Source organism: Rhododendron vialii, chromosome 1a (assembly GCF_030253575.1).
Source record: "Rhododendron vialii isolate Sample 1 chromosome 1a, ASM3025357v1".
Classification (NCBI taxonomy): Eukaryota; Viridiplantae; Streptophyta; class Magnoliopsida; order Ericales; family Ericaceae; genus Rhododendron; species Rhododendron vialii.
In genome coordinates, this window is record NC_080557.1 from 10856246 (window position 1) to 10883608 (window position 27363).

At 39.0% G+C, this 27363-nt stretch overlaps 2 protein-coding genes across 2 annotated transcripts; both read right to left on the reverse strand.

Annotated features, from left to right (window-relative positions):
- Positions 1–555: 555 nt before the first annotated feature.
- Positions 556–1344, reverse strand: LOC131328022 (receptor-like protein 32). Its single transcript, XM_058361145.1, has one exon. The coding sequence runs from the start codon at positions 1342–1344 to the stop codon at positions 556–558; it is 789 nt and encodes a 262-aa protein (XP_058217128.1).
- A 15652-nt stretch (positions 1345–16996) lies between these two features.
- On the reverse strand, positions 16997–22133 carry LOC131328029 (receptor-like protein 6). The gene is made up of 2 exons (XM_058361159.1): positions 19068–22133; positions 16997–17095 (listed from the first exon to the last, which is right to left on the reverse strand). The coding sequence occupies exon 1, from the start codon at positions 22058–22060 to the stop codon at positions 19082–19084; it is 2979 nt and encodes a 992-aa protein (XP_058217142.1). The 5' UTR covers positions 22061–22133; the 3' UTR covers positions 16997–17095; positions 19068–19081.
- Positions 22134–27363: the final 5230 nt, after the last annotated feature.

The window sequence follows — 27363 nt, forward strand, 5'->3', positions numbered from 1 at the left end:
GGAGCATGTTAACTTCGTACTTAATTCCTTAATCTGTGTCGCAGCAAGACCATCTGTATCCGTTATCAACAGGTGATCGTCATTCAGAACCCTCGACTTCTCCAAAATCTCAATCAAATTAACTCGACCATCACCCAGGCTTGGCAAAACCCTAACCCCACAAGAAGAACCAGACGCCAATAGAGAACCATTTAGGGCTGGAAAATGAGACTCGTAGCCCTCCGCCCCTGAATTCCCCATGAAAAAATCACGTAGAAACAGGACGAAGATGAAGGAAATTACGTACGGGAGAAGTCACCTCAAAATCACCGCTTGGTACTTTTCCTCAAAATCGCCTCTAATCTGTGCCGCTTAGCACTATTAACATCAAAAGCACTTACCAGAGAACTACATCTAATTTCTACGACTTCTTCTCCAACCAATCTCGCTTACTCTTACCACCTTCCGGCATGGTTCTCTTCCAACTATTCTTGTAAATCATCTAGGTCGATCTTCTAGTCAAGAATGTAACAAATCTCATAGTCACTCCAATTACCAATCTGCATCCATACCCCATCAGAACGATCCTCCAGGTAAATCCACTCGCAAAGTTGTTGTCTTCATTATCATCTTGGGGTATCGGGTGTGGTGGCTGTGGTTGTGCCTCACTATCTCCACATTTCTTTGACAACGGTAATCCGCATAATCCCAAATTTCCAACATAAGAATCATTCTGAAACGTATCAAACTGGTTTCCATGAGTTTGGAACCAACTAGAAGGTTCTTCGAAAGGTTAAACACTTCAAGAAATGTTAGACTCACTAGCACCCCTGGAATCTCCCAGTGAGTTGATTTGAAGAGGTCTAATGACTCCAACATTGTAAGGTTTCCTAACAATGATGGAAGGTGACCGGAAAGGTTATTATGAGATAGATTCAGCAACCGAAGTCCTTGTAGCTTTCCAATGTCATTTGGAATCTCTCCTCGGAAATTGTTGTACGACAAGTCTATTGTTGCGAAGACGGTGAGGATATACTTCATTTCTATTACATTATCCTTCAGAACCAACTCCACAGAATCTCTATAAATGGTATCTCCAATGTATTGCACCAACCGTTTTGATTTATCAACATTCATCAAAGCTTTGAAATTGAGGAAATATGGTTCCGGCAGAAGCCTAGTGAAATTATTGTGGGAAAGGTCAAGAATTCGAAGCTTAGGGCAAGGAGTTACAGTTCCTGAAGTGCCTATAGAACCATGAAATTTGTTTGATTTTAATACAAGAACTTGCAACTCTGGAAGTGAATTAAACCATTGAGGGAATGCACCAGTCAGATTGTTGTTCCCGAGATCAAAGACTTCCATTCTTTTGCAATTGAGCAAAGATCGTGGCACTGGTCCTTGCAAATGATTTCCATTTAAATTGAGACTTCTCAACTCAGCAAATGTTGTTGGAATTCAGGGACGGAGCCAGGAATTTCACTACAGAGGGGTGACCATGTATGCGAGACAAAAAGAAAAAGAAATGTACATAACAACGTGAACACATTAAAACTAAAAAATGTAAAAAATAGCAACATGACTACTCCATACTTAATTATGCTTTTCATAAATTATGCTCCCAAAAGAATTTAAATAAAATATGCCACCAATTCTGCATAAAAATACTAAAATAAAACAATTAAACTAAAAAATACAAAATATTATGAAAAATTGCAATTTCGTAATACAATGAATGTAAATAGGTAAGAGTTGCATCACTATAGTTTGAGTACATTTTAACTAAGTTAGCTCCTACTCAACTATCAATCGACAATCAATTGAAAATTTAAAAATGAATGTTATACATTTTTATTCGTAATCATCAACATTGTGACACATCAATTATAGGACAAAGAGTGTACACGTAGCTTACATCTACTTTTGCGATTAATTATTTTATGTGTTTAAATTTTTAATCATGTTGTGTCGTGCTTGTGCTTTTTTCGTGCTCGTGCTGTGTTGTGCATGTGTCGTGCCCGTGCTTTTTCGTGCTTGTGTTGTGCATGTGTCATGCTCGTGTTTTTTTCGTGCTCGTGCTGTGCATGTGTCGTGGCGTGGCAATCTTAAATGTGTCATGCCTATGCAGAATGCCTGCTGCGGCGATGACCTTTGCACCATACCTTCAAGATAGAAAATCAAACAACATTAAAAAAGATAAAGCGGCAAGCATATAAAAGAAATTGATTATACATTGGGAAGTTCTATTAGCATGTTTCCCCCCTTCCAAACAATGTATAGCTTAACACAAAAATCCATAGTGATAAAGCTAAGATTACTACTGACAACAAAATGATAATCGTTATCAACAGTGCCACCACGAGAGTTGATATATATTGCAAAAGTATTAACGACTTACCTCAGCTTATCTAGTAAAACGAGGCATCTTCAATTGCATTCCGCTCTTTCATATCATTAAAAATATCGATGATAGAATCGGCATTAAACCTTTCCGCATTATCCCTCCATGTAAGTGATTTAGAAACTTCCTAAAGTTCATCCTCCATCATGTTGCGGTGTCTAGTATTCACTCATTTCATAGTTACAATTTAGATTTCACCAAGATTACTCAGAGTTCTCAAAATCTCTTCTCCTATGTTCTTATTTTCTCGAAACTGTCTTCAAAGTTTTGACGATGTGGGATTCTTGTGCCAAGAAAGAGGGAGAGAGGTCTGGTGTGCCATGGAGATTTTTTTGACAGAGAGAAGAAAACGTATGAAACCCTCTTAACGATTAGGGATTTTATTTGGTAAAAACTGGGCGTTAAATATTTGAGTACTCATGACTACGTTAACCCTCACTTTTTTATTTGTTTTATTTAACCTGTAGCGTTTACAGAGTTAATATTGGTATCCTTGCATTTCAAAGGTTACCAACTATTTACTACCATTTGATTTTTTCCCCCCAAAATACTAGAGGGGGGCGAGTCTCTATACTTTCATAGAATTTTTTATTTTACATATAACGAGTTAAGTACACAGTTGTTCAACTCTAACTTGAAAACTTAACAAGCGTAAAACGCTTGTTAGACCTTGACTTGCTTACAATAGAGTCGATCCAACACTTTTAGCAAGTCGAGCTTGAATAATTTGTTCATTTGAACTGATCTATTTGAAGATAGCAGAAGAAGACATATCCTTTATTTGGTGAAAAGTCTTGCTCATGGAAACGATTTCAGTCAATTTGATTCCTTAAACGATCCAACACCATACCGATACGTGACAAATATAATTCACGTTGCATTACCATTGCTAGACAGATGAAGAAATTTTGAAAAGGATGGTCTTCTATTCCCTTCCTCATGTGGACACTGAATGCATCATTCACATGTATAAGCTTTTCTGACGTCTCCGCTTTATCAACTCGGGGTCTTGCTATCTCAACTGTTGAATCGTGCATCCGACAATTCAGATCGATCTCATCTTGGTAGTAATGAATGACTTGGCTGTCCATTGCCGAGATGACTAGGGCCCCTGCTGTGCACTTGTGCATGACATGCACAATCTTGGCCATCGATCGGATCGTGCATTCCGATGGCTCGGATCTTATCTCAGCAATGAACAGCTCTTGGTCATCCACTGCCAAGATGAGATCCGGGCCGTCAGAAACACGATCTGATGGCTCGGATTGTGCAAATGCTCCTACTTTATATATTGTTTTATAAATATAATTTCCCCCCGTACCGTTTGGCTTTGTTACGATTTGAATTAATTGGGTCCATGCTCCCTATTCTTACTCCACTATCTGCACGAGGTGGTTATTTCTCCATGATCTCACATGTTCCCAACGTTGTAATTATTCCAACTGCCTGCTCGCATTAACTGCCTTACTCACGATCTATATGTGATGCAATATTCTGACACGTGTTCAGTCGAATATCAACCGTTTAATCAGTCCATTTTCCTTATCAGTCCATTTTCCTTAACAGGCTTCATATTGCATTTTATCAATTAGTCTAAAACGTGTTGACACGTGTAACATTTTGACCCAATCGATCATATTAGACTAAATACTAAATTATGGTGTAAACAATGCCCCCCTATTTACCTGAGTTAAATATTAACTTTGGTAAATATTTCTCTTAGTAACTTACCACCTATATAAGGCAGAGCACTTCAAATTTTAGGGCACGAATTGTGCTTCTTCTCACAAAAACTTTGAAACAGTTTTCAAACCCTAAAATAGCTCCTGAACCCAAATGGCACCGAAATCCAAACTACAGATCGTCAGTGACCCAGTTGAAGATCCGGCCACCGAGTCAATGACGGAGGATTCCTTCCGATTCCCCGAGTCGTACCGAAATGGGATCGACTAGAACCAGAATACTCAAATCCTGATTCCTGACGATAACGTCAGTTCTCACTGTATATTGGGCCCAATTTTTTCATCAGTTCTTCCGGATGGCTTTCCAGAAGTTTACCCAATGGGGGGGAACGTGATCCACTTCTCCTACAGCTTCCGTCGCTGGAATGGTCAGGCTGGGATAAGAACACCTGCCTTCGTTCTTGGCCTTATACCGTTGAAATGGGATGGGTAGATTGGGTAAGGCGTATGATGAAGTTTCTTTTCGAGGACTGGAAAACAATGGGAATCCGTGAGACAATTGAGCTCTCACAATTTCCCTTGGACATGAATCCTGAACTCTTGGCTGCTGCAGCTTGTTTCTGGTCCAAATCATCCAATACCCTAGTTCTACATTGTGGCTTACTATCTCCGACAGTCTTGGATATTTCTCATTTGACTGGCCTTCCTTCCTTAGGCCGTGAGGTAAATGCCTTACTTTCTCCTGATCCATATGATCCCCCATTCATTGTCCCATCATCTGGGGTTAATTATTCGAAATGGCTTAAGACTCACTTCAAAGCCAAAGCTTCTGGACCCTGCTTTCATGAGAAGGTTGCATTTTACCTTTTTTGGATTTGTCGATTTCTTATGGCAGTTCCTGGGCTTAGGGTTACCAAAGAATACCTTAACTTAGCCGTCTGTATGGCCCAAGTAAAAAGGTTGGCCCTTGCCCCCTTTGTTCTAGGATCCTTGTACAAGGGCCTTTTTACTTTTGTTGATAAAAAGATAGCAGATTCTTGTGGTGGTCCTTTTTGGATCTTCCAAGCTTGGTTATATGCATACTTTCCTCAACTAAAACCTAAGCTGGAGAATCCTCTTCGATCAGATGAGGCATTGCAAACATGCCGTAGTTATGCTGAATATCTTTTAGGTTTCCATATTCAAACAGAGGAATCCTCTTTTCAAAGGTATTTCACCTTTTTTTATGAAAATAACCAAAAGAATTGGCCTGTGTTCTGTCCATTCGATAAATTTGAATTTGCATCTGAAAGACTAAGGCCATGCTTTGAGGACATTCCACCAGCCTCTCCTCAACTTGTAGAGAAAATGACTCAGTCCAAACGGTTATTTTGAGCCAGCGTTCTTCTTCCAAGACTCATCCCAGTTGGCTTCGCCCTAAATAACACTCCTTTTGGGAATTGTGGTTTTGAGAATTACTCTCCATGTCAATATGCTAGACAATTTGGTCTTGCACAAGGCATTCCAATGCCTTTTGTTCACCCAAACATTGCTGAGATGGCTTCAAGTAGGCCAACCATTAAGGCCAAAGACTCGCAAATGATATCCCTAATGGTCAGCAACTTTCAACATCGTGTGAAAGCCTTCCAGTTTGTTGATTTCAAGACCAATAAAGCAACCCTGCCTGCCTTTAATGAATGGTGGTCGACTATGAGGGCCCTTTATTTCAGTGCTCCACTTTCAGACTGCCTATACAGGCTTGACCCTGAATACAAATTCCTTAAGGATAAGGCTGGTAAGTACAGCTATTCATTGGTTTTTAATTCAATTAGTCATACTTCTACTAATCATTGTGATATTGTTTCCTTAACAGAGATAACAACTCGACTGCCTGATGAACCCTCCAAGGCCATTGTGCCTCATGCAGGAGCAGTTCCCATATCCTCTGTGCCCAGTGGGAATACCAGGAAAAGGAAAGCTGAATCGATTAAGGACTCTGAAACCAGGCCACGGACACGAACTCCCAAGATCACATCAGGTGCGAGCCAAAAGGTTTCGAAAAGTCCTTCCACTGGTAGACCTAGAAGACAGGTCAGTGAAGTATCTACCCCCACAAAACAACCAACAAGAAAACTCACCAAGAAACAAAGTTCAAGTGACAAAGGGTTGGCTTTGAGGGTACACTCTTATCTTTTCATTACTCTTATTGATTTCATTCTTTTCTAAAGTCTTTCTATTCTCATTTTCTCATTTTCTGTCTTTTACAGAAAGGTAAAGGGACCAAAATTGTAGATGCCTTTGAAGAGGAAGAAGAGAATTCCTCGAAATCCTCACAAATTCAAAAATCATCCTTCTCAGTAGGAGAGACAGTTGATACTGAATTGGCAATCGATCAATATGAGTCTACAGCAATATCAGATCCTTTGGATCAAGCCGATTGGTTGCCAGGGTTGCAAGAGCAACTGTTGTATCAAGAAAACCCTTTGCTGCAGGATGACAGTCCTTTTATGCAGGTTGGTGAGGGTTCGACCCTGATGCTAGATGGTGCTGAACTTGGTGTACAAGCCACTCAACAACTTGATGTTACAACAAATCAATCTGCATCAGACTCAGCCAAAGCTGTGACGGGGAAGGATGTTATTGTTGCCCCAACTTCACAACAAATTCAGAAGATTGACCTGAATCAACAAAGTGATGGTAGGGAGGAAATAGCTTCTCCTCAGATGGTGGATGTGCCTTCTCTAGAGGCTTCACCAGCAATAAATGAAAAGGAAATGGAAAAGAAGGGACCAACAGAGGATCCAGCTCAGATTGCCTCTATTGTCCAAATTGGTCCTACTCAAGAAGGTGGACAAGGTGCAGAGGATGTTGCCTCTAGCCCTTCTGGTAATCCCTCTGGGAACCAATTCCTATTACCAACAAGTGTGACCCCTGCAAACATTTCGAAGGTTCTTGCCTTAACCACATCTCCTCGTTCGGTAAACAAGACTGCAACAAATCCTGTGGGTGTTGAGGATTCTGCTCATATCAAGTCTTCAAGTGATTCTTTGGACCATCTAATGGAAGAGATAGAATCGACTTCTCAAGTCTTTCGATCCCTCACTGAAGTTTCAGAATCCAGTAGTTCTTTCTTGTTTCTTCAATTTAGTGCGGAGACTCAGAGAGAAATCCAAGTCTTCTTTGACTTCCTAAAGCTTCCTTTTGAGGAATTGATGACAGTGAAGTCCACAGAATTCAGTGCCTGTGTTGAGTCCCTGTCTCAAAGGCATGTTTTCCCTCTCAGAGAGCAAATTATCTTGGAAAACTATGCATCATCCTTGAGTGACAACATTAGCCTATTCCAATATTACCAGCAAGAAATAAGTCAAAAGCAGGATTTGATTGGTAACCTTTCCAACTTGACAGTGAAGTTATCGACTATGCACGCTGATGCTTCGACTTTGAAGTCGAGGCTTATGGCTATTGATCAAGAAGAAAAGGAATTGGTATATCGATTGGGTCAACTGCAGACTGAAAAGAGAAATCTTCTGGTAACGGCGAACCAACTTGACAAAGACTTCAAACACTTAGCAGAGGAAGGCAAAAGAGTCTCAGTTCATGTCTCTGCTACCCGTGAAGATTTGCAGAGAAACAGAGTTAAATGTGATGAACTTGTAGTTAAATGGGAGGCTTTTAAGTCTTCCTTTCTTCATGAGTGACTTTAGTTGACTTCAGTTTTACAGTCAATCGACTAATCTTGTCAGTACAAAACTATAAGTCATTTTGTTCGTTGTTTGTTTTACTTATCAGCGGGTGGTATGCCAAAATTGTGAATGGCAATTAGAATGAGTGTTAGGCCTCTCATGGCCCTTTCCATATTCCTTGTTTGGAACAATTTTCCTTTAACCTTCATAAAAAATTTGAGTCAAGGAATACACTCACATGTTTGAATAGAGACCAAATTCACATAAATGCCCAAACTAAGGAAAAAACTCCACATAATTGGTTAACACCTCGCTTTAACCACGTGATGCCACAGGATCAAAACCCTTGATCCCTATATATCCGGATCGTGGGCGCCTATAATTATGGCAGTACTACGTCATGATCATGATGACGCTTCCCTTCCACTTTTACGGAATACGCACAGTAATTACTGACGGTTTAAGTACAACAAATGATGCCGTGCTGCAGTAATTCAGCCGCCTTACTTTGGGAAACGGCCATTGAGAGCCCACTAACCCCATTAGATGTCACGTCTCTTAATTTACCTCGGGATAACTGTCCACGACCTGCGTCTTTAGACCTTCCTTGGTCTATAAATATCAACACTGAGTAGAAGCTCAAGCACTTGTGTTTCTACACTATGGCTGCCAATATCTCTTCTACTCCCCTTTCCACACAAATCACTCCCGCTCATATCAAGCAACTGGCCACTGAGCTTTCCTGGACACTCATGGAGGATCATAATGAGTGCAAACGGAGGATTCAGGCCATCCACGATCGAGTGGAGGGCATGGCGCTTCGACTGGAGAAGATGGAGTCTGCCCTCAAACTTGTGGTGGCCAACTGGGACACCATCGACTACAAGCCTCCTCCGATCGATCCTGCTGACATCAGGTCCTCCATGGCTGGCACATCTGGTCAGTGGAAAGAATGGCCTAAAGAATAGGCCTTCTTTTTGTGGGGGAGTCCTGGTGTGTTTTTTTTTAGATCTCACTTGGGATCTTTTTCTTTGTAGGTTATTTTCTTTTGGGTTCTCGCTTTGAGTTCCCTTTTGTTCTTGTCAGATCCTTCTTGGCATCTTCTTTTTTTTTGTTTCTTTGTGTTAGATCCTTCTTGGGATCTTTTGCTTTTGTTTGAATGGCCTTTTGTAATGCTGCCCTACCCATGGGCAGCCCTTGACTTTGGAATGAAAAGTTAGTTTTAACTCATGCTCTCCCACATAGACGGAAAGTAGTGTTTCAAATATTTACCATTAATGGTTCTTTCGTGAAGAACCCCCTCGATTGATGTCAAATGATATGCACCCCCTCGTAAGATTTGGGCAATACGGAAAGGACCTTCCCAATTTGGAGACCATTTCCCAAATTTCCCTTTCTTCTTTCTTGAATCGATTGGGAGGATTGTTTTCCAAACTAAGTCCCCAACTGCAAAAGATTTTTGTTTTACTCTTTTGTTGTAAGCCCTTTCAACTCTTTTCTTTTGGGCTTGAATTTGGTTTAGGGCATGTAACCTTTTCCCTTCCAGCCCATCGATATCCAAAAACATTGCTTCTTCGTATTGTAAGTCTGGGTCATAATGACGTGCCACCCTTAAAGACTGAACATTGATTTCGACTGGCAATACCGCTGCATGCCCGTAAACTAATTCGAACGGTATTACCCTAGTACTCTCCCTTTGTGATGTTCTATATGCCCATAAAACTCTGGGCAACAGATCATGCCACTCTCTTGGGTTATCATCGATTACCTTTGCCAAGGTATTCTTTATAATTTTGTTAGTCGATTCGACTTGCCCGTTAGCTTGGGCATAATATGAAGTGGAATTCAAAATCCATATTCCATATTTCTGTGCATACTGGACAACTTCTCTACCATTGAATATAGACGCCTGATCAACAGTAATGGTTTCAGGAATTCCAAATCTACATAAAAGATATTCCTCAATAAAATCAATCACTTGTTTCTGTGAAACACCTTTCAAAGGTATTGCCTCTGTCCATTTTGTAAAATAATCAGTTGCCACTATAACAAATTGGTGCTGTAACGAAGATGCTGGGTGGATTTCCCCTATCATATCGATTGCCCAACCTCTGAACGGCCAAGGTTTAACAATCGATTGCAATTGATGAGCAGGTATCCTTTGGATTGGTCCATGCTTTTGACATTGCTGGCAACCTTTAGCATACTGAATGCAATCAGCTCGGATGTTTGGCCAATAATACCCGTGTCTTTTAATTAACCATCTCATTTTATCACCAGCTTGATGGGCACCACAGGTCCCTTCATGGACCTCTCCCATAATTCTTATTGATTGGTCCTTGTCAACACACAACAATAGTAGACCATCAGAAGTTCTTCTATACAAATCTTGCTCTAGTAAAACATAATTGATGGACCTGCACTTGACAGTCCTTTCTACCTTTTCATTAGGATTTAGAAGGTAATTCTTTATTGGAATCATCCAATCATCAGAAATATCGATTACAAACACATCCAATTGATCTTTTTCCCTCTCCAATGAGAAGGGTAAATATCGTTTTTGGATTCTAATTACTTTCTCCGTGTCCCCTTCAGGAATCTTAACTCCGGAAGCTGCTTGAGCCATTTGATTGGCCTCACTATTCTGAAGTCTCAAGATGTGCTGAAAGCATATTTCATCAAAGTTTTGGGCAAGACATTGCACCTTTTCTAGCTGCAGGCTCAATAAGGGGTGATTACACTTATAATGTCCTGTAACTTGTCGGATGATCAATTGTGAATCCCCAGAAACTTTCAAATATCGTATACTTAAATCTTTTGCTATTTCCAAGCCTATGATCAAGGCCTCATACTCTGCTTGATTATTTGTTAGAATTCTACTTTCATCGAGTTGGAAAGAAAACTGAAACATTTCTCCCTTTGGAGATGTCAAAACAACACCTGCCCCAACTCCACTGTCTGTTTTTGAATCATCAAAAGACAATTGCCAAGGTCTAAGCTCCAAAAGATGTACCTCAAAGGTGTCCTCTTTCAAAGGTAGATTTGGATGCTCAGATAAGAAGTCTGCCAAAGCTTGTCCTTTTACTGCCTTTTGAGGCACGTATTCAAAGTCATACTCTATTAGGGCTAAAATCCATTTCCCCTGTCTCCCTCTCAAAATGGGTCTAGACAGGATATATTTTATTATATCTGTTTGGGAAATGATCATTACTCTAGCTGACAAAAGGTAATACCTTAATTTAATTGCTGAAAAATATAATGCCAAACAAATCTTTTCAACACATGAATACCTACTTTCACAATCATTTAACCTTCTGCTTAGGTAGTAAATTGATTGCTCTCGGCCTTGTTCATTATCCTGAACTAACAGACTTGCAATCGAATGGTACGTTGCTGATATGTACAGCTTCAATGGTTTTTCATTTATTGGAGGCATCAGAACAGGAGGCGTCACCAATGATTGTTTTAAAGTATCAAAAGCTTTCTGATGCTCTTGTTCCCATCTGAAATCTTTCTCTGACTTCAATTTTAATAATGGGGAGAATGCCATCGTTTTTCCAGATAGATTGGCAATAAATCTTCGAAGGAAATTAATCTTTCCCAAGAACTGTTGAAGCTCTTCTTTATTGGTTGGTGCTTGTGCTTTCAAAATAGCATCAGCCTTAGTTTTATCAATCTAAATCCCTTTTTGATGCACCAAGAATCCTAAAAAGTTTCCTGCCGTGACACCAAATGCACATTTCAAAGGATTCATTTTTAAATTGTAACGCCTCATCCTTTCCAGAGTCTGTTCAAGATGATGTAAGTGCTCGTCAACTGAATTTGATTTTACAACCACATCATCTATATAAACTTCCAAGAATTTATGTAGAAAATCATGGAAAATCAAATTCATAACTCTTTGATAGGTTGCTCCTGCGTTTTTCAATCCGAAAGCCATAACCACCCATTCAAACGTCCCTATGTATCCAGGACATCTAAATGCTGTTTTATGTGTATCTTCTTCAGCTATATATATTTGATTATAACCAGCATTACCATCCATAAAGGACAGCATTTGGTACCCTACTGTTGCATCGACTAGCAAATCAGCAACAGGCATTGGATATTCATCCTTTGGTGATGCGGTATTAAGATCTCTAAAATCAACGCACACTCTAACTTTCCCATTCTTCTTTAATACTGGGACAACATTTGAGACCCATTCAACATATTTGACCGGTCGAATAAACTTTGCCTCAAATAAATGTTCCATTTCTTTTTTGACTTGAGGAAGGACGTCATCCTTCATTCTCCTAGGTGCCTGTTTAAAAGGTACATAGTTCTCTTTTATAGGTCTTTTGTGCTCAACTAAAGATCTATCTAAACCTGGCATTTCATCATAACTCTAAGCAAAACAATCTTTAAATTTACGCAACAAGTACTTAAACTTTTCCTTTATTTCATCAGGCAAAGCAGCATTTACATATGTGATCTTAGGATCTTCTGGAGTTTCCAAGTTGACTTCTTCTGTGGGATCCTTTACTTGGGCCCCATCATCATCTAGCTTAGCCGGTGCTGGTTTCAAGTCTGCTAAACCTAACTCTTTCATGTTTGGTGGGCTATCATCAAAAACACATTCAGCCCAATTACAAGAAATAGGCTCATCTGCTTGCAATTTTCTGTCAACAAGAAAAGAAAATAACCTCTTAAAAGTGGTTTTCACAGTAGCCAAATCTTCACATCCTGTGTTCAATAGGTTTCTAAACATTAAAAACTTGTTGATCAATTTTGGCAGGCCTTGATATAATGTTAGGCCTGATGAAATCCTTGCTCAGCTCCTGGAACCCTTCCTTGATGTATTTGAGGAATTGGCTCTCAGTTACTCCAACTTGATTAGATCTGACTTCTGAGTCTTCTATTCTTGTTGGCCACAAATGTTCGTTGTAGAGATCTGCTTCTACGTTGTTAGTCTCTGCTTTGAATGGATGTCGGTCTGCCCAAAAGACCTCCATTCCCGCTGCTTCTTCTTGCTTCAGAAAGATCAAGGCCTGATGCAAAGAAGATGGCACACAACTATTTATATGGATCCAATCTCTGCCTAGTAAGGCATTGTAATTAGATGAAGAATCGATTACAAAAAACGTTGCATTCATCCTCCTACTTCCAATTTGCAATTGTAAAGATATGACTCCTTTAGCAGGAGAACATCCTCCAGCGAAATTGCCAACTGTAACTTCTGTTGGGATCAGATCATCATTGATTTTGTTCAAAACTTTCAGCATTCTAGAAGGTAAAATATTGACTACTGCCCCATTGTCGACCAACACTTTTGAGATAGGTTGGCCATTCATATGCAGTTTAATATACAGTGGTCTTAAATGCCTTATTGAGGCATCATCAGGTGTTCTAAGAACTACAACACTATTTCCGTGTTCATCCGTCTCAACATTAATGGGCTGTGACTGAGGATGCTTCTCTTTATCCATTATTTTTACAATCGATTGAGTATTATCTTCAACATCACCTGCCAAATTCATTGGCTGATTTGGTTTTGCCTTGAACTGCTTTGGCAGAACTAAAATCATATTACACTGGTAGTTTATAGGTACTGACCCGAATTGGATTGCGGCCAGGCTTTCTCCAAATGTTGCAGATCTCTGTGGAGATGGTGAAGCATCTTTGATCAGGTCTTCCTGTTCTGACCCTTCGTCAAAGAGATCATCATCATCTGCTTCCATGAGTTTCTGGAATTCCTCCATCTTCTTCTTTAAGCTCTGCTTCAATTCTTTTTTACCCTTCAGCTGGGCAGTCGACTGGGGAGGATCTGTAGCATTACTTTCTTGCCCCCCATGCTTGAGAATTATCCGCTTTGGGCCACTGGTTTCTCCTTGCTCCCGGGTCCATACCATGTTTGAAACCTTTGATGGTTCCAATCTCTCTCTTGGTTCGAACACATGATCCCATGGGTCACCATAAGCCCTGGCTGCAAACTTCCTTTGAAGCCTTCTTTTCTGTGAACTGGATACCTTAGTGTACCAACCCTCTGCTGGAAACTTTGGGTGACTAAGTGTACTCCAATCCTCATGATCATTATTGGGTGGCATTACCATCCTAGGTTGGTGCCATCCGCGTCCATAAGGTCCTCTACCTCGTGGTCCAGTACCTCTTCTGAAACCGACACCCCTTTGGCTAGGGTATCTCCTCTGATTAGGAAATTGGTACCCCGCTGCTTCAAGATCTTGGCAAGAAGGCACCCCAGGCCTTGCAGGCACGACTGGATGTCCCCTGAACAAGAATGGTCCATCATCTGGCCCATAGCAATGCTCTGACTCTATTCTATTAAAGAGCCCTGGATCTATGCCTTCATAAATCAGTTTGGCTCCAACGTATATTTGAAGGTCGTTTCCTCCCATTGTGTTGAACCTCAGTCCGGACTTGGAGAATGCACTTCTCTGATCTTTTTCTGCTATAATTGCTTCTCCATACTGGACTTTATGTCCACACCTGATGCAGAGGTAATCGTTTGGGAATCTAGAGGTATGAGACTTTGCTGACTCTTCTTCAGTCTGCATTTGATCCTCATCTCCTTGCTTTTGTTTCGTCATATTGGAACCCAACCTTTTGGCTAGGCCGGCTGTCACCATGTTCACTTCAATCTTGGGAAAAGGATTGGATTCGATTCCCATTGGATCCTTGTCGCCTTTAGCATACTGCAACAATCCCTTCTGGATCAAATCCTGCACACAATTTCGGAATGTGACACAGTTGTTAGTATTATGCCTAAATGAATTGTGCCATTTACAATATTCTTTCCCTTTTCTATCTTTATCAGAAGGAATAATATGCCCAGGACTCAAAGTAATAAATTTTTGTTTCAACAATTCATCAAATATTTGGTTAGCTTGTGCCAAATCAAATGAATATTGTCTATAATTTGCTTGCCCCCCATGCCTATTGGGTTGAGATGAAGGCATATTCATTGGTTTTTCTGTTTTAACCAGAGTGTCACAAATTATAGGGGTCTTTCAGACAACTTGTGCTACATCTATCTCAATATCACCTTCCACATCTTGGTAATATGTTCCTAGAGACGTGTTCCTCAAAAGCTCTTCTTCTTGTAGAATAGCTTCAAACTGAGATGCCCTCATAGAAAGCTCAAACAGATCTTTGAAATTAGATCCATTAAACTGCTTTTTAAAATTAAACTCGAGACCATCCTGAGCTATTCGAACTATCTCGGTCTCTGGCACATTACAATGACATTGGTTTCTTAATCTCTTAAATCTAGTTAAAAACTGTTCTGCCGTTTCATTTGGCTTCTGCTTTAACTTAGCCAAGTCGGCAATTGAAACCTCTGGTTCATGTCTGAAATATTGAGCATGAAATTGTTCTTCCATATCTTGTCACGTATGGATAGAATTTGCAGGTAGGCTTATGAACCATGTGAATGCTGTTTTAGTTAATGAATGTGGGAATAATTTCAACTTAAAAACATCATCAGAGCCGAGTTCTCCTAACTGTAGGCAAAACCGACCTACATGTTCGATTGTTGACTGATTTTCTGTACCACTAAAAAGTGAAAACTCAGGCAATTTATATCCTCTTGGCAAAGGAACATTGTCAACCCAATGTGGGTAAGACTTTCTAAACATGGATTTTTCTACCCTACGTAGCCCTGGTCCGTACACATCTTGGATGACTTCTAATATTTGTGCCCTATTAATATTCATGGGATCTGGGGCTCTAAGGACATTTGGTACGTGAGGTTGTGCAAGAGGGCCATTCTGACCGTTCCCACTGCCAATATTTGGCATATTGTGAACGTACTGACCACCATTTCCATTATTCGGTTCTACTGGCATAGTATGATATGTATAACTGCCATGATTTGGCAGAGTTTGTGCAGTACTATATATGTGTTGACCATTATTCATGACATGGACTCCTGTGAAACCAGTCTGAGGACTTTGACTAGAATTTAAACCATGATTCTGACCATTTCCACTACTGTTTCCAACTTCATATATAGATGGGACATTCTGGTAAAAACTAGTTGGCTTGATTGTGGATCGTAGAGCAGTTGATCCTACAAACGGTCGACTATGCACATTCATATTTGAATCAAATGCTGGGTTTGTATATACCTGCTGAGGTGACTGTCTGGGCAAATCTCCAGATTGCAATTGTTCATGTACCACACCATGTGCATCAACATCTATGACAGATGGGGGCGTAACTACCCTTCTCAATAGGGTAATCAATTCCTGTGCCGCTTCGTCTTCTGGGTTAGACAAAACCTGCGCCAACTGCCTGGAAAGGCTCTGTATATCTGTCGGTGCGTTCAAGCCATTTCCTTGGCTATTTTCTGGCACCCTTTGTTCAGGATGCGCCACGTCGTTTTGGGTTTCCAGGCCTTCATTCTGAGGCTCTGCAGGTCTGTCGCCTTGTTTCCTTGTTGCTGGTGCCATTACTTCCAAATTAGTAAGGGCCCTCCTTCTAGCGCCAAAATTGTTTGTCTATTTTACTGATAGTCGACTAATCGTCTAAGGATTGCTGAGTGTGCTGGAAATGTGGGTGTTTGTGGTGGTGGAGTTTGGTTCCTTGCCGTATTTCAGGATTTCTTTGGAAGCAAACTTAATGAAGTGAATGGAGATAAAAGAAGAACAACAAAATGGACTTTATTATTCCTCGGTGTAGAAGTCAAATCGACTATGAGAACACAATCGAACAGACGGTTAAATTACAGGCTACTCCTAGAGCAAGAAATGTAAAGTACAGATAAAAGTAGAAGCCTTTGGGCGATTGATTGGGGGGTTCTAAATATCTTCTTTTCTTGTATTTATAGGCTGCCATCGACTTGAAATTCAAATCATATGGAATTCCCTCCTACGATTTGAATTAATTGGCTCCATGCTCCCTATTCTTGCTCCACTATCTGCACGAGGTGGTTATTTCTCCATGATCTCACATGTTCCCAACGTTGTAATTATTCCAACTGCCTGCTCGCATTAACTGCCTTACTCACGATCTGTATGTGATGCAATATTCTGACACGTGTTCAGTCGAATATCAACCGTTTGATCAGTCAATTTTCCTTATCAGTCCATTTTCCTTAACAGGCTTCATATTGCATTTTATCAATTAGTCTAAAACGTGTTGACACGTGTAACATTTTGACCCAATCGATCATATTAGACTAAATACTAAATTATGGTGTAAACACTGACAAAGAATTAAATGCACAAATCTCTTTTCATCTTTAGCTGCATTCTTTGCGAAAAGATCAGTGACCGAGAAGTTATTTGAAGACTATATAAAACATGTATTATACAGGGCATGATATTATTGTAGTACTCGTTCTAGCAAGCCACCCCAGTTATTATTTCCTCCTGCAAAATTCCAGAAAAAGAAAAACATTAATCACCATCAGAGAATCACTTTCAACTCTCTGTGTCCATTGTTGATTAACTTGATTTGGTCTGGAAAGTTTGGTCACATATCTCAATGCTACAAAAACATTTGCTAAACAAATCCATACCCTTAATTAACGCAAAGAACTTACAACTTATTAAGCGTTGAGTCATCCAATAATCTAGCAGGAAAAAGAAAAAGATGGTCTCACAAACTACTAGGAAAGAGAATGTGGGTACGTGGCCCAAATCTCTTAAAGGCTGAAGGATTAAGTAGACCGTGAAGGTCGACATAGCGAAAAGGAAAGGATAGCCTCAAGGGCTTCTCTAAAGGACGACCACTCGTGAGGTCGGAAGCTTACACTTGGGAGGCAGGGCTCAGATGACTCGGGAACCGAAGGGGGAATGTGTCATGTTCTTTTGAATCCAAGGGATTGTATGAAGGCTTGAGCTCCCTTTATTATTTTTGTAAGCTCATTAATTTTAAATTTGAAAATAGGTTCTTATTTTTTAAGTATTTATTTGAGAAAGCGGAACGGCTCTCTCTCTCTCTGATTGCCTTGAGTTCTCTCCTCCTCCACTTTCGATTACCTCAAGTCTTCAAGAAATTGTTGATCTTCTCGAATCAAGGGCAGCGCCATGTTGGGGCCCGGAGCTCTCTAATCGATCGTCCAAGTTTTACAAATCAATAATTCTACAACCACTCCCACTTTACACACCCACACACACATGTTTGGGCTCCGTTCACATTGCACACTCTAGTGTGTGTGTGTGGGTGTGTATTTGGGTGTGGTCATAGAATAATTGTTTAAAAATTTTATTTTGTATATACCTCATTTTGAATATTATTGATAATTATTCATGTATAGCTATTTATAATCTTAAAAATTTTGATTTGATTTTATATAAAACCGGTTATTTTACATTCTCATTTATCAATTTCTTTCATAAATAAAAAATAAACACGTGACAGTTGAAGTAGCCTAAAAAAAAAATTGGTATAGTTTAACTGCATTAGGCTAGAATCATTATAATATACGAATGTAACATATTAGAAAGAAAAAACCATATGATATAATAAGTATATCTTACACACAGAGTACCAAGTACCAACTAACTATTGTCCAATTAATTTTTATTTTTGAACAATGAAGAGATGTTTGGTTTCAACCGATAAAAAATTGTGGTGTTGGTTTGAATTGTAGTATTCAGTTTTAGGTACGGGGAAAGTCTACAATACATACCCCTTAAAAGGGTGTACCATATGCACCTATTTTATGATTAATTCATAACATTTTAGTGTTTTTCATAACTTTTGTTCTAGAATTCGTAACCTTTCAGTAGTACGGTTCGTAACATTTTCGTTATGATTCATAACATTTTGGGGTATCTTGTAACCTTTATACGATTCGTAATTTTTTAGCAATATGATTCGTAATATTTTCTCTATAATTCATAATATTTTGAGAGGTGCATATGATACACATCCATATAAAGGGTGTATATTGTAGTCTTTCCCTTAGGTACGATAGTACTCCCTCCGTCCCTTTTTAAATGTTCTATTTCGTAACTCCAACTTATTAAAAAAATATCATCATTATACCTTTCACATCAACTTTTTTCTCCACTTTCCCTACTTACCCTTCATCATTACACTTTTTACTTACTAACTTTTCAAAATGGAATCTACTTTTAGAGACAAAATAGACAATGTACCAATTTTTATCCACTAATTTTACCAAATGGACACTTATTAAGGGACAGTCCAAAATAGAATATTGGACTATAATAAGGGGACAGAGGGAGTAATAATTCTGATTGAAAAAAACAAAAACTTATTTGTAAATGATTTGAACCGTGAACCCAACTCAGCGATGAGATTGCGGATGAGCATTAATTTGACAAGACTATCTACGTTGTAAAACAATCATCAAAACATCAAAGCACTTACCCGGAAAACAGCATCTAACTTTGCTGACTTCTTCCCCAACCAATCTGATTTATCCTTACCACCTTCCTGCGCCGATCTCTTCCAACTATTCTCGTATACCATTTCAGTCTTCCAATCAAGAACATAGCAAATCCCATAGTCGCTCCTGTTACAAATCCGCATCCATACCCCATCAGCACGATCCTCCAAGTAAATCCACTAGCAAAATCATCATCATTATCATCTTGGGATATCGGTTGTGGAGGCTGTGGTCGTGCCTCACTATCTCCACATTTCTTTGACAACGGAAATCCACACAATCCCGAATTCCCAACATAAGAGTTATTCTCAAATGTATTAAACTGTTTTCCTTGAGGTATGAGACCAACTAGATGGTTTTCCGAAAGGTTTAAGACCGCAAGAAATGTCAGACTTGTGAGTTCCCCTGGAATCTCCCCGGTGAACTGGTTCGAAGAGAGGTCTAACGATTCCAACATTGTAATGTTTCCTAGCAATGATGGAAGATGACCGGAAAGACCATTCCAAGATAGATTTAGCAACCGAAGTCCTTGTAGCTTTCCAATGCCATTTGGAATCTCTCCTTTGAAATTGTTGTATGAGAAGTCGATTGTTGTGAAGACTGTGAGGATATATGTTAATTCAGTTGATACCCCCTTCAGGACCAACTCTACAGAATAATGATGACCAATACTATCTCCCATGTATCGCAACGGCATTTTCGATTTATCCACATTCATTATGGCTTTGAAATTGAGGAAATATCGTTCCGGTAGAAGCCCAATGAAGTTGTTATGAGAAATGTCGAAAATTCGAAGCTTAGGGAAAGGAGATTCAATTCTAGAAGTGCCTATAGGACCATGAAATCTGTTTGATTTCAAGACAAGAACTTGCAACTCTGGAAGAGACTCCAGCCAGTCAGGGAATGCACCATATAGATCGTTGTTCCCAAGATCTAGAACTTCCATGCGTTTACAATTGGCGAAAGATCGCGGCACTGGTCCTCGCAAATGATTTGCATTTAAACTAAGACTTCTCAACCTACTTCCATTTGCAAATGTTGTTGGGATAGCCCCATGGAAGCCATTCGACCGTAGATCTAAAACTAAGAGGTTGCTGACATTTCCCAAACAGTGGGGAATAACACCACTTAAGTTGTTATTCGACAAAACAAGATACATTAGGGCACTGGAATTGCAAATTGATGATGAAGGGATTTCTCCTGTTAGTTTATTGTGTGAGATTAGGAAGGTGGATAATGATGATGCTGGAACTCGGAATGGTCCTTGAAGATAGTTATAGGAAAGATCCAAAAAAACCAAGGAAGTCCCCCCTACCCACTTCGGAATCTCTCCATGAATTTGGTTGTTGGATAGATCTAGTGATTGGAGGTTCTCTGCTATTTTAAAGAATTCCGGGAACTCTCCATGAATTTTGTTGTTGGATAGATCTAGTGATCCGAGGTTCTCTGCGCTTTTTAAGAATTCTGGGAACTCGGTTATATTGCAAGAGGACAAATACACCGAAAAAAGATTGGGCAAGGTAGCATTGGCATTACTACCACTACCAATGCTCACAGCTGAGATATTATTTTCCGAAAGATCAAGTTTTTCAAGGTTTGAGGATTTCTGTAGCTCCATGACACCACTCAGATTATTCGACGAAAGGTAGAGGAAACGCAAGTTCACAAGACCTGAGATTGACAGCGGAATGGGACCATGCAGTTTATTGTTGCTTAAGTTAATGCTCACAAGACCTGAGATTGAATCACTTAGGAATTCATGAATTTGTCCAGTCAACTGGTTATATCCAAGGCTTAAAAGTTGCAATGAGGGAATAGTAAATAACCACGACGGTAGTGTTCCGTTGAGAGAGCAATTGAATAAGTCGAAGCTTTGTAGGTTTCGAAGTCCACTTATGTTGTAATTAGGAATAGGCCCCGTAAGTGGATTAGACGAAATGTCTAAATCAACAAGTTGCGTTAGGTTGGCCACGGAAAATGGAAATGGGCCATTGAAATTATTATCGTTGAGACGTAAATACTCCAACTTTGTAAGCTTAGAAAAAAAATTGGGGATTGTACCATCGAGATTGTTGGCCGCAATGCTCAACTCGGTCAGTTGCTCAAGATTTGAGAGAGTAGACGGGACCTGACCGTTCAAAGCGTTTCCCGATAAATCTAGATGAGTAATCCTCGTGAGGTTTCCAAGCGACTCGGGAAGAGGCCCAGAGAGTTTGTTGTAAGAGAGATCCATGTAATTTAAAAACCCAAGATAGCCAGTAGAATCGAGTAGTTTTCCATCGACTCCGGTCCCAGCAAGGTCGAGAGTTGCTAAAGAAGACAAATTCATCAAGGAATTGGGTAGACCCGAAGAAATGTTTACTCCGGTAAGCTTCAGGTTTTCTAGGCGGGTCAAGTTCATGAGCAGGGTTTTGAAATTGTGCGGTTCAAGTCTTAGTAACATAATGGAAGAAGAGAGATCTAGCGAAACAAGTTTGGATAGGTGGGTGATTTCTGATGGGATAGAGCCTGACAGAAAGGAAGAGGATAGGTTGAGATGGGATAAGCTCATGAAGCGGCTAAAAGAGGGTGGAAAGGGGGAGAAGTTGAAGTGATTGAAGGCGAGATTGAGTTGCTGGAGGTGTGAGAGTTGGAAGAGAGTGGTATTCGGATGAATGGTGCCATAGAGGTGGCTACAACTGAGGTCAAGCCCGGTCACGTGACCAGTGGACACATCGCACGTGACCCCGTCCCATGAGCAACAATCGGAATCAGTAGTCTCGTTCCAAGACAGTGTCTTCGGGTAATCATGAACATCACACCAAGAGGAAGCATAGTCTATGGTAAACATTTGCTTAAATTGCAGCAGTGAAGATCTCTCATTGAGAGAACACAAATGATTCGACGAAGGAGATGAAGAGAGAGGGGATGAACAAGCAGATTGATACTGGAAGAAAAGAAAGAGGAAATGGAAGAGCCATATCAACCTCTCCATTTGGTTTTTGGATAGAGAGTGGAAAAGTGCTGAGTGCCTTTGGTTTTGGAATTGTTAGATTGAAGTCATCGATCCCTTTATATAAACTGGTACAAGTGAGTCAGTGTACAACTAGTACTTCTGATTAAGTGTTTCTCAAGTTGAACTGGTTTTCCTTTTAAAAAAAAAAAGGAAAAAAACCTTGAAATTGGTTTTTCAAAGTTGACTTGACTAAAAAAACTTGAAATTACTCTCCCGCACCACTCGTTTATGACTCAACTTAGACTTCAAAAATGGGAAAATGGAGCTGCTGAGAAGACAAATTTCGATTTATTAAAGGGAGCTGCTAAGAAGACAAATTTCCGTCCGGAAAAAAAACAAACTATCCTTATGGATATATTGTCTACGTTCTACCAAATGACGTATATGTTATATCAAAGGGTCAGAATGACGTTTGGAATACAATTTAACGTTAAACGTAGGGGTAGCAATCCTAACCCTATATTTTTTAATCCGTCCAAATCTGTCCACTTAAACCTAACCTAATCCGTTCATGTTGTATAATAGGTTGATATGGGTTGAAACTATATCAACCCATATTTACATAGATTTAAATGGGTTTAATATGGGTTAAAATTAAAAGACACATGGAAGGAGATCCTGAAACCGCGTACTGGTATGTCGTGATTTTCTCGAAATATGACAGCAAAAACAAAAATTTACTCCCCACTCCCACCTAACAGCCAATATCCTACGTGGATGGTGGGGCCTCCCTTTTTCCCCTCTCGTTCAAATTTACTCCCACACATACATTTTCTTCACATTCCTTAATTGCCAACAAAAATTTACATTTGTTAATTTGTGTCAAATTTTTGTGATTTTTTGATTCATCTCGTTGAAAGTAACAAAAAAAGTAAAATTATTTTTTTGAATTAAAAATAATGTATTGTGAGAGAATGACATGTCTCTCTTAAAACGAGAAATAAGTACTAAAAAAAAAACCCTTAGCAGAATGTTATCTGAGTTTCGATCATAATTTGACGCAAAACATTATTGTTCTCCAAAGTATGGTGGTTGTCTATGTCATGTTTGGTTCTTTTCCGGTGGGGTACATCTAATTGATTGTCCATATATGTCTATTACTGGCAAATTTACGACTAATAAATAATGTACTTTCAGCAAAATAGATTTCAAATTTTATCTACAAATTAAAAGAACTCGGTATTATCTACTAATGTGTGGAAAAAAGTTCCAATTTAGTTTCTTACCAAATTTAATACATCACATAGCAATGCGTTTTGCGGAGCGGACAAATATAAATTGTACCCCCTCCATCCAATATTGCTTGTTGGATAACTCTTCTTTTATTGACAATTAGGTATTCCAGTCAACTTTTGCCCACCAGATGTTCAGAGAACATATTTTTTTAAGGAAACAACCAATTAAATACAACGAAATTATTCTCATAATAACAAATATTGTAGAAAATGTTGCACTTTTTCATTGAGGAAAATGGATTGTGAAACTATATATTCTAAGAAAATTAAGGCACAAATTAGTCTGACAAGAAAGAGGTATATTTTTTTCCTCTCATGCATGGAAAGAGAGAAATGCATACCGTGTTGTTTGGGGTGGACTTAGTCTTACAATTGAACTTCTATATCATGCATTTATATTCTAAGATAAGAAAATAGAGACCACAAATTAGTCTGACAAGAAAGATATATTTTTCTCCCTCATGGAAAGAGAGAAATGCATACCGTGTTGTTTGGGGTGGACTTAGTCTTACAATTAAACTTCTATATTATGCATTTACATTCTAAGATAAGAAAATAGAGACCACAAATTAGTCTGACAAGAAAGAGATATTTTTTTCCCTCATTGAAAGAGAGAAATGAATACCGCGTTGTTTGGGGTGGATTGTGGACCCTGTATGAATCCTTCACATGCATACGTTTTTGGATGCCTCTATTTTGTGAATTTTTTTCCCAGTACCGTTTGGCTTTGTTGGAGATTGGATTCAAGCAAGCAGCTGTGAACAACCAGAATCGACTTGAGAGTCAAGCAATGAATTATTGAATTAGGTTTTTGTGAGTTGACCTGGGTCTTTTCTGAGCAGCGGTACAAATGGCCCTATTCTACATCTGAAAAAGTGAGTCAAGTCATTCATTTTGTTTGGTTTGTTGCGCAAGTGTGTAAAATCACACTAATTAGACATCGATATAGGCATGAACGAGCCATTTTTGTCTTGAGAATTTTTTAAAGACTATTATGCATTTGAGACAAAACTTTGATCAAGATAATCAGTCATGTGTCGTTCGTGTCCTTACCCTATCTCGGATCAGAGTAATTTTTGGCGCGGCCATTACGAATTCGAGATGGGGCTCATGTATGCATTGTACAGCAAGTCCCCCAGTTAGAATTTAAGAAGCTTGATTTTTTTCAACTTTGCTATTGACATGGATAAAACATGCACAGATCGTGCACTGATCTCGATGTGGGACCCATTACGGGTCCTACACAAATGATCTGATCCGTCCATTAAATTTAAAATATTTTTTTAGGAGACCTTATAAAAAATCAGATCAATCCGATACCTAGTACACTTGGTGCACATCAAATGATGTACCCATAGTAGGGCTTTACTCTCTCTCTCTCTCTCTCTCTCTCTCACTTTTCTGTTTCTCTATCTCTCTCTTTATATATATTCTTAACACATGAAGAAAGGGTGGTAGCCGATATTTCTATCTCTAACTCTATCTCTCTGATCTGTTTCCGTATCCCTCTCTCTATATATACTTAACTGCACTATACATATTTTTCTTCGTGCAGTTTTTTCTTTGAATTTTTTCGCAACAAAGCTGTGTTTGTCGAAATTGAGATAACTTTTGCTTTGTAGCCGATGTGGGACAAGGTCAATAGCCTTCATATCCCGAGCCCTCAAATGCACTTCTACTGGGTAACAGAGACATGCATGGCTAATACTCACCTGTGTAGAGCTTAACTACTGAGTTTCAAACCAGATTAGTGTATTAAATTACACCCAAATATGATAATATCATTCATTAACTTCACCGTTTAAAATTTATTTATTTTTATCAACTTCCTTATTACTCATCTTGCCATTCATTAAGCTACGAAATTGCATATGTCCGTAGCTATATCAAAAAAGACTATTAAATTTACAAAAGATATTCTATGTCAAGTGTCAACATATCATTGATGTTGCACATTATACAACAATATTTTGTTCATCAAACTCACAATGTCCATTTTCGGTATTAAATTTGAAATGTTACAAATATTATATTGCCTTTGCAATAAATTTGAAACGTTACAATTATTATACTGCATTTTCGGTGTCATCAAAGGGGGCGCGAAAAGAGAAGTGGTCATAAGTTTTAGGAGTACTAGATTTAATTTGGCGAGTGTTGTACGTACTTGCAGTTTTCTTTTTTCTTTTTTTCTTTTAGATTAGAAAAGAGAAACAAATAGACGATATTAATTAATTGAAACCTTGGCTATGGCAGTACGTAAATAATTAGATCCTGGGCTCCTTCTGATTTTTTCAATTTTTGTAATCTTATTAATTTGGTGGGACATTTGCATTGTACTCGTTGATATTGCGGTATGCCAAAATGGATCAAGTCCAGCTCTGAGAAGAGCGGATTTGTCAAGTATTTCTATGATTTGACTCGGCTATTGATAAATAAAAGCATAAGGTGGGAGAAAAGTACACACCCAGCGTTACGTACGAGGAAGCATTTGGATGTAGCTTTTCCAACACTATTACAAACGTTAGAGTTTATCATGTACTTAGCGTTATCATTCCCTTTATATTCTAGGGAAGATCATTTGGATACTAGTTGAAAGGCTGAAGGAGTTCACAAGAGATGACAGTGATCTTTATTCCTTTAGTTGTTCGAAATGTAGAAGAAAAGAACGGTGGAGAAGAGTCAAACAACGAGTCTACTAATGATGAATGTGTGAATATCGAGGGAAAGAAAGTTAATAACAAGAGGCAAATAGAAGCTGTGGAGAGGAAAATTGAAGTGTCGGATAAAGCGTGGTGTGCGGGAGTTGTTCACTTGTCAAGTGAGAATGAGGTGATTGCAGTGAAATGAGCTAGCATAGGGAAGAAGGTAGTGATTGACTACAATCCAACTACATACAGAACAATTCCCCTAATCCCTAAAGCTCATAGGTCATTCCAACCTTTAGCAACCGCTGATGAGGAAAATCAAAATTAAAACCTTCTTTGTTTACCTCAAATTCCTTCTTTTGAAATTGTAAATGTAGTCAATCCAAAAAGTTTAGGTACACAACAATTCAACAACCCAATCACAACCACAACTACAACCCCTCACAAGTGATTGGATTGTTGTATACCTAAACTTATTGGATTGACTATTCTTACAATTTCATAAGAAGGAATTTGAGGCAAACAAAGAATGTTTTTGATATTTCTCATTAGTGCTTCCTGTAGGTTGGAACGACCTGTGAGCTTTAGGGATTAAGGGAATTGTTCTGTATGTAGTTGGATTGTAGTCTATTACTACCTTCTTCCCTACGCTACATTCTTTTCCTACAATCACCTCATTTTCACTCAACAAGTGAACAACTTCCGCACACCATGTTTTATCCGAGACTTCAATTTCCCTCTCCGCTGCTTCTATTTGCCTCTTGTTAATAACTTTTTTTCTCTCGATATTCACATATTCATTGTTAGCAGACTCGTTGTCTGACTCTTCTCCACCGTTCTTTTCTACTACGTTTCGAACAACTAAAGAATAAAGACTGTCATCTCTTATGAACTCCTTCACCCTTTCAACCAGTATCCAAACAATCTTCCCTAAAATATAAAGAGAATGATAACGCTAAGTACTTGATAATCTCTAACATTCGTAATAGTATTGGAAAAGCTACATCGATCCAAACGCTGCCTAGTAACTAACGTTGGGTGTGTACTTTTATCCCACCTTATGCTTTTATCAACCAACAAGTTTGTCCACACAGACAATCTGTGCACAAATTGTACAAAGATTTTGTTGTGGGAACCAAGGGTCCCACACAAACGATATGGGTTGTTCATTAAATGTAAAACATTTTTTCAAGGGTATCCGTAAGAAATTAGCTCAATCCAATATCTATAGGTGCTCGATCCAATCATCTAACTTTTCATTATTCAAAAATTTGAATGAAAAATTTAGATGATTAGATCAAGCACCTATAGGTATCAGATTGAGCTAATTTTTTGCGGAGACCTTTGAAAAAATATTTTACATCTAATAACAGGTGCAAATTGTTTGTGCGGGCCCCAACAC

Coding starts and splice junctions, on each gene's coding strand:
- LOC131328022 (XM_058361145.1), bottom strand. CDS start 1,344: ATGGAAGTCTTTGATCTCGGGAACAACAATCTGACTGGTGCATTCCCT.
- LOC131328029 (XM_058361159.1), bottom strand. CDS start 22,060: ATGGAGAGGTTGATATGGCTCTTCCATTTCCTCTTTCTTTTCTTCCAG.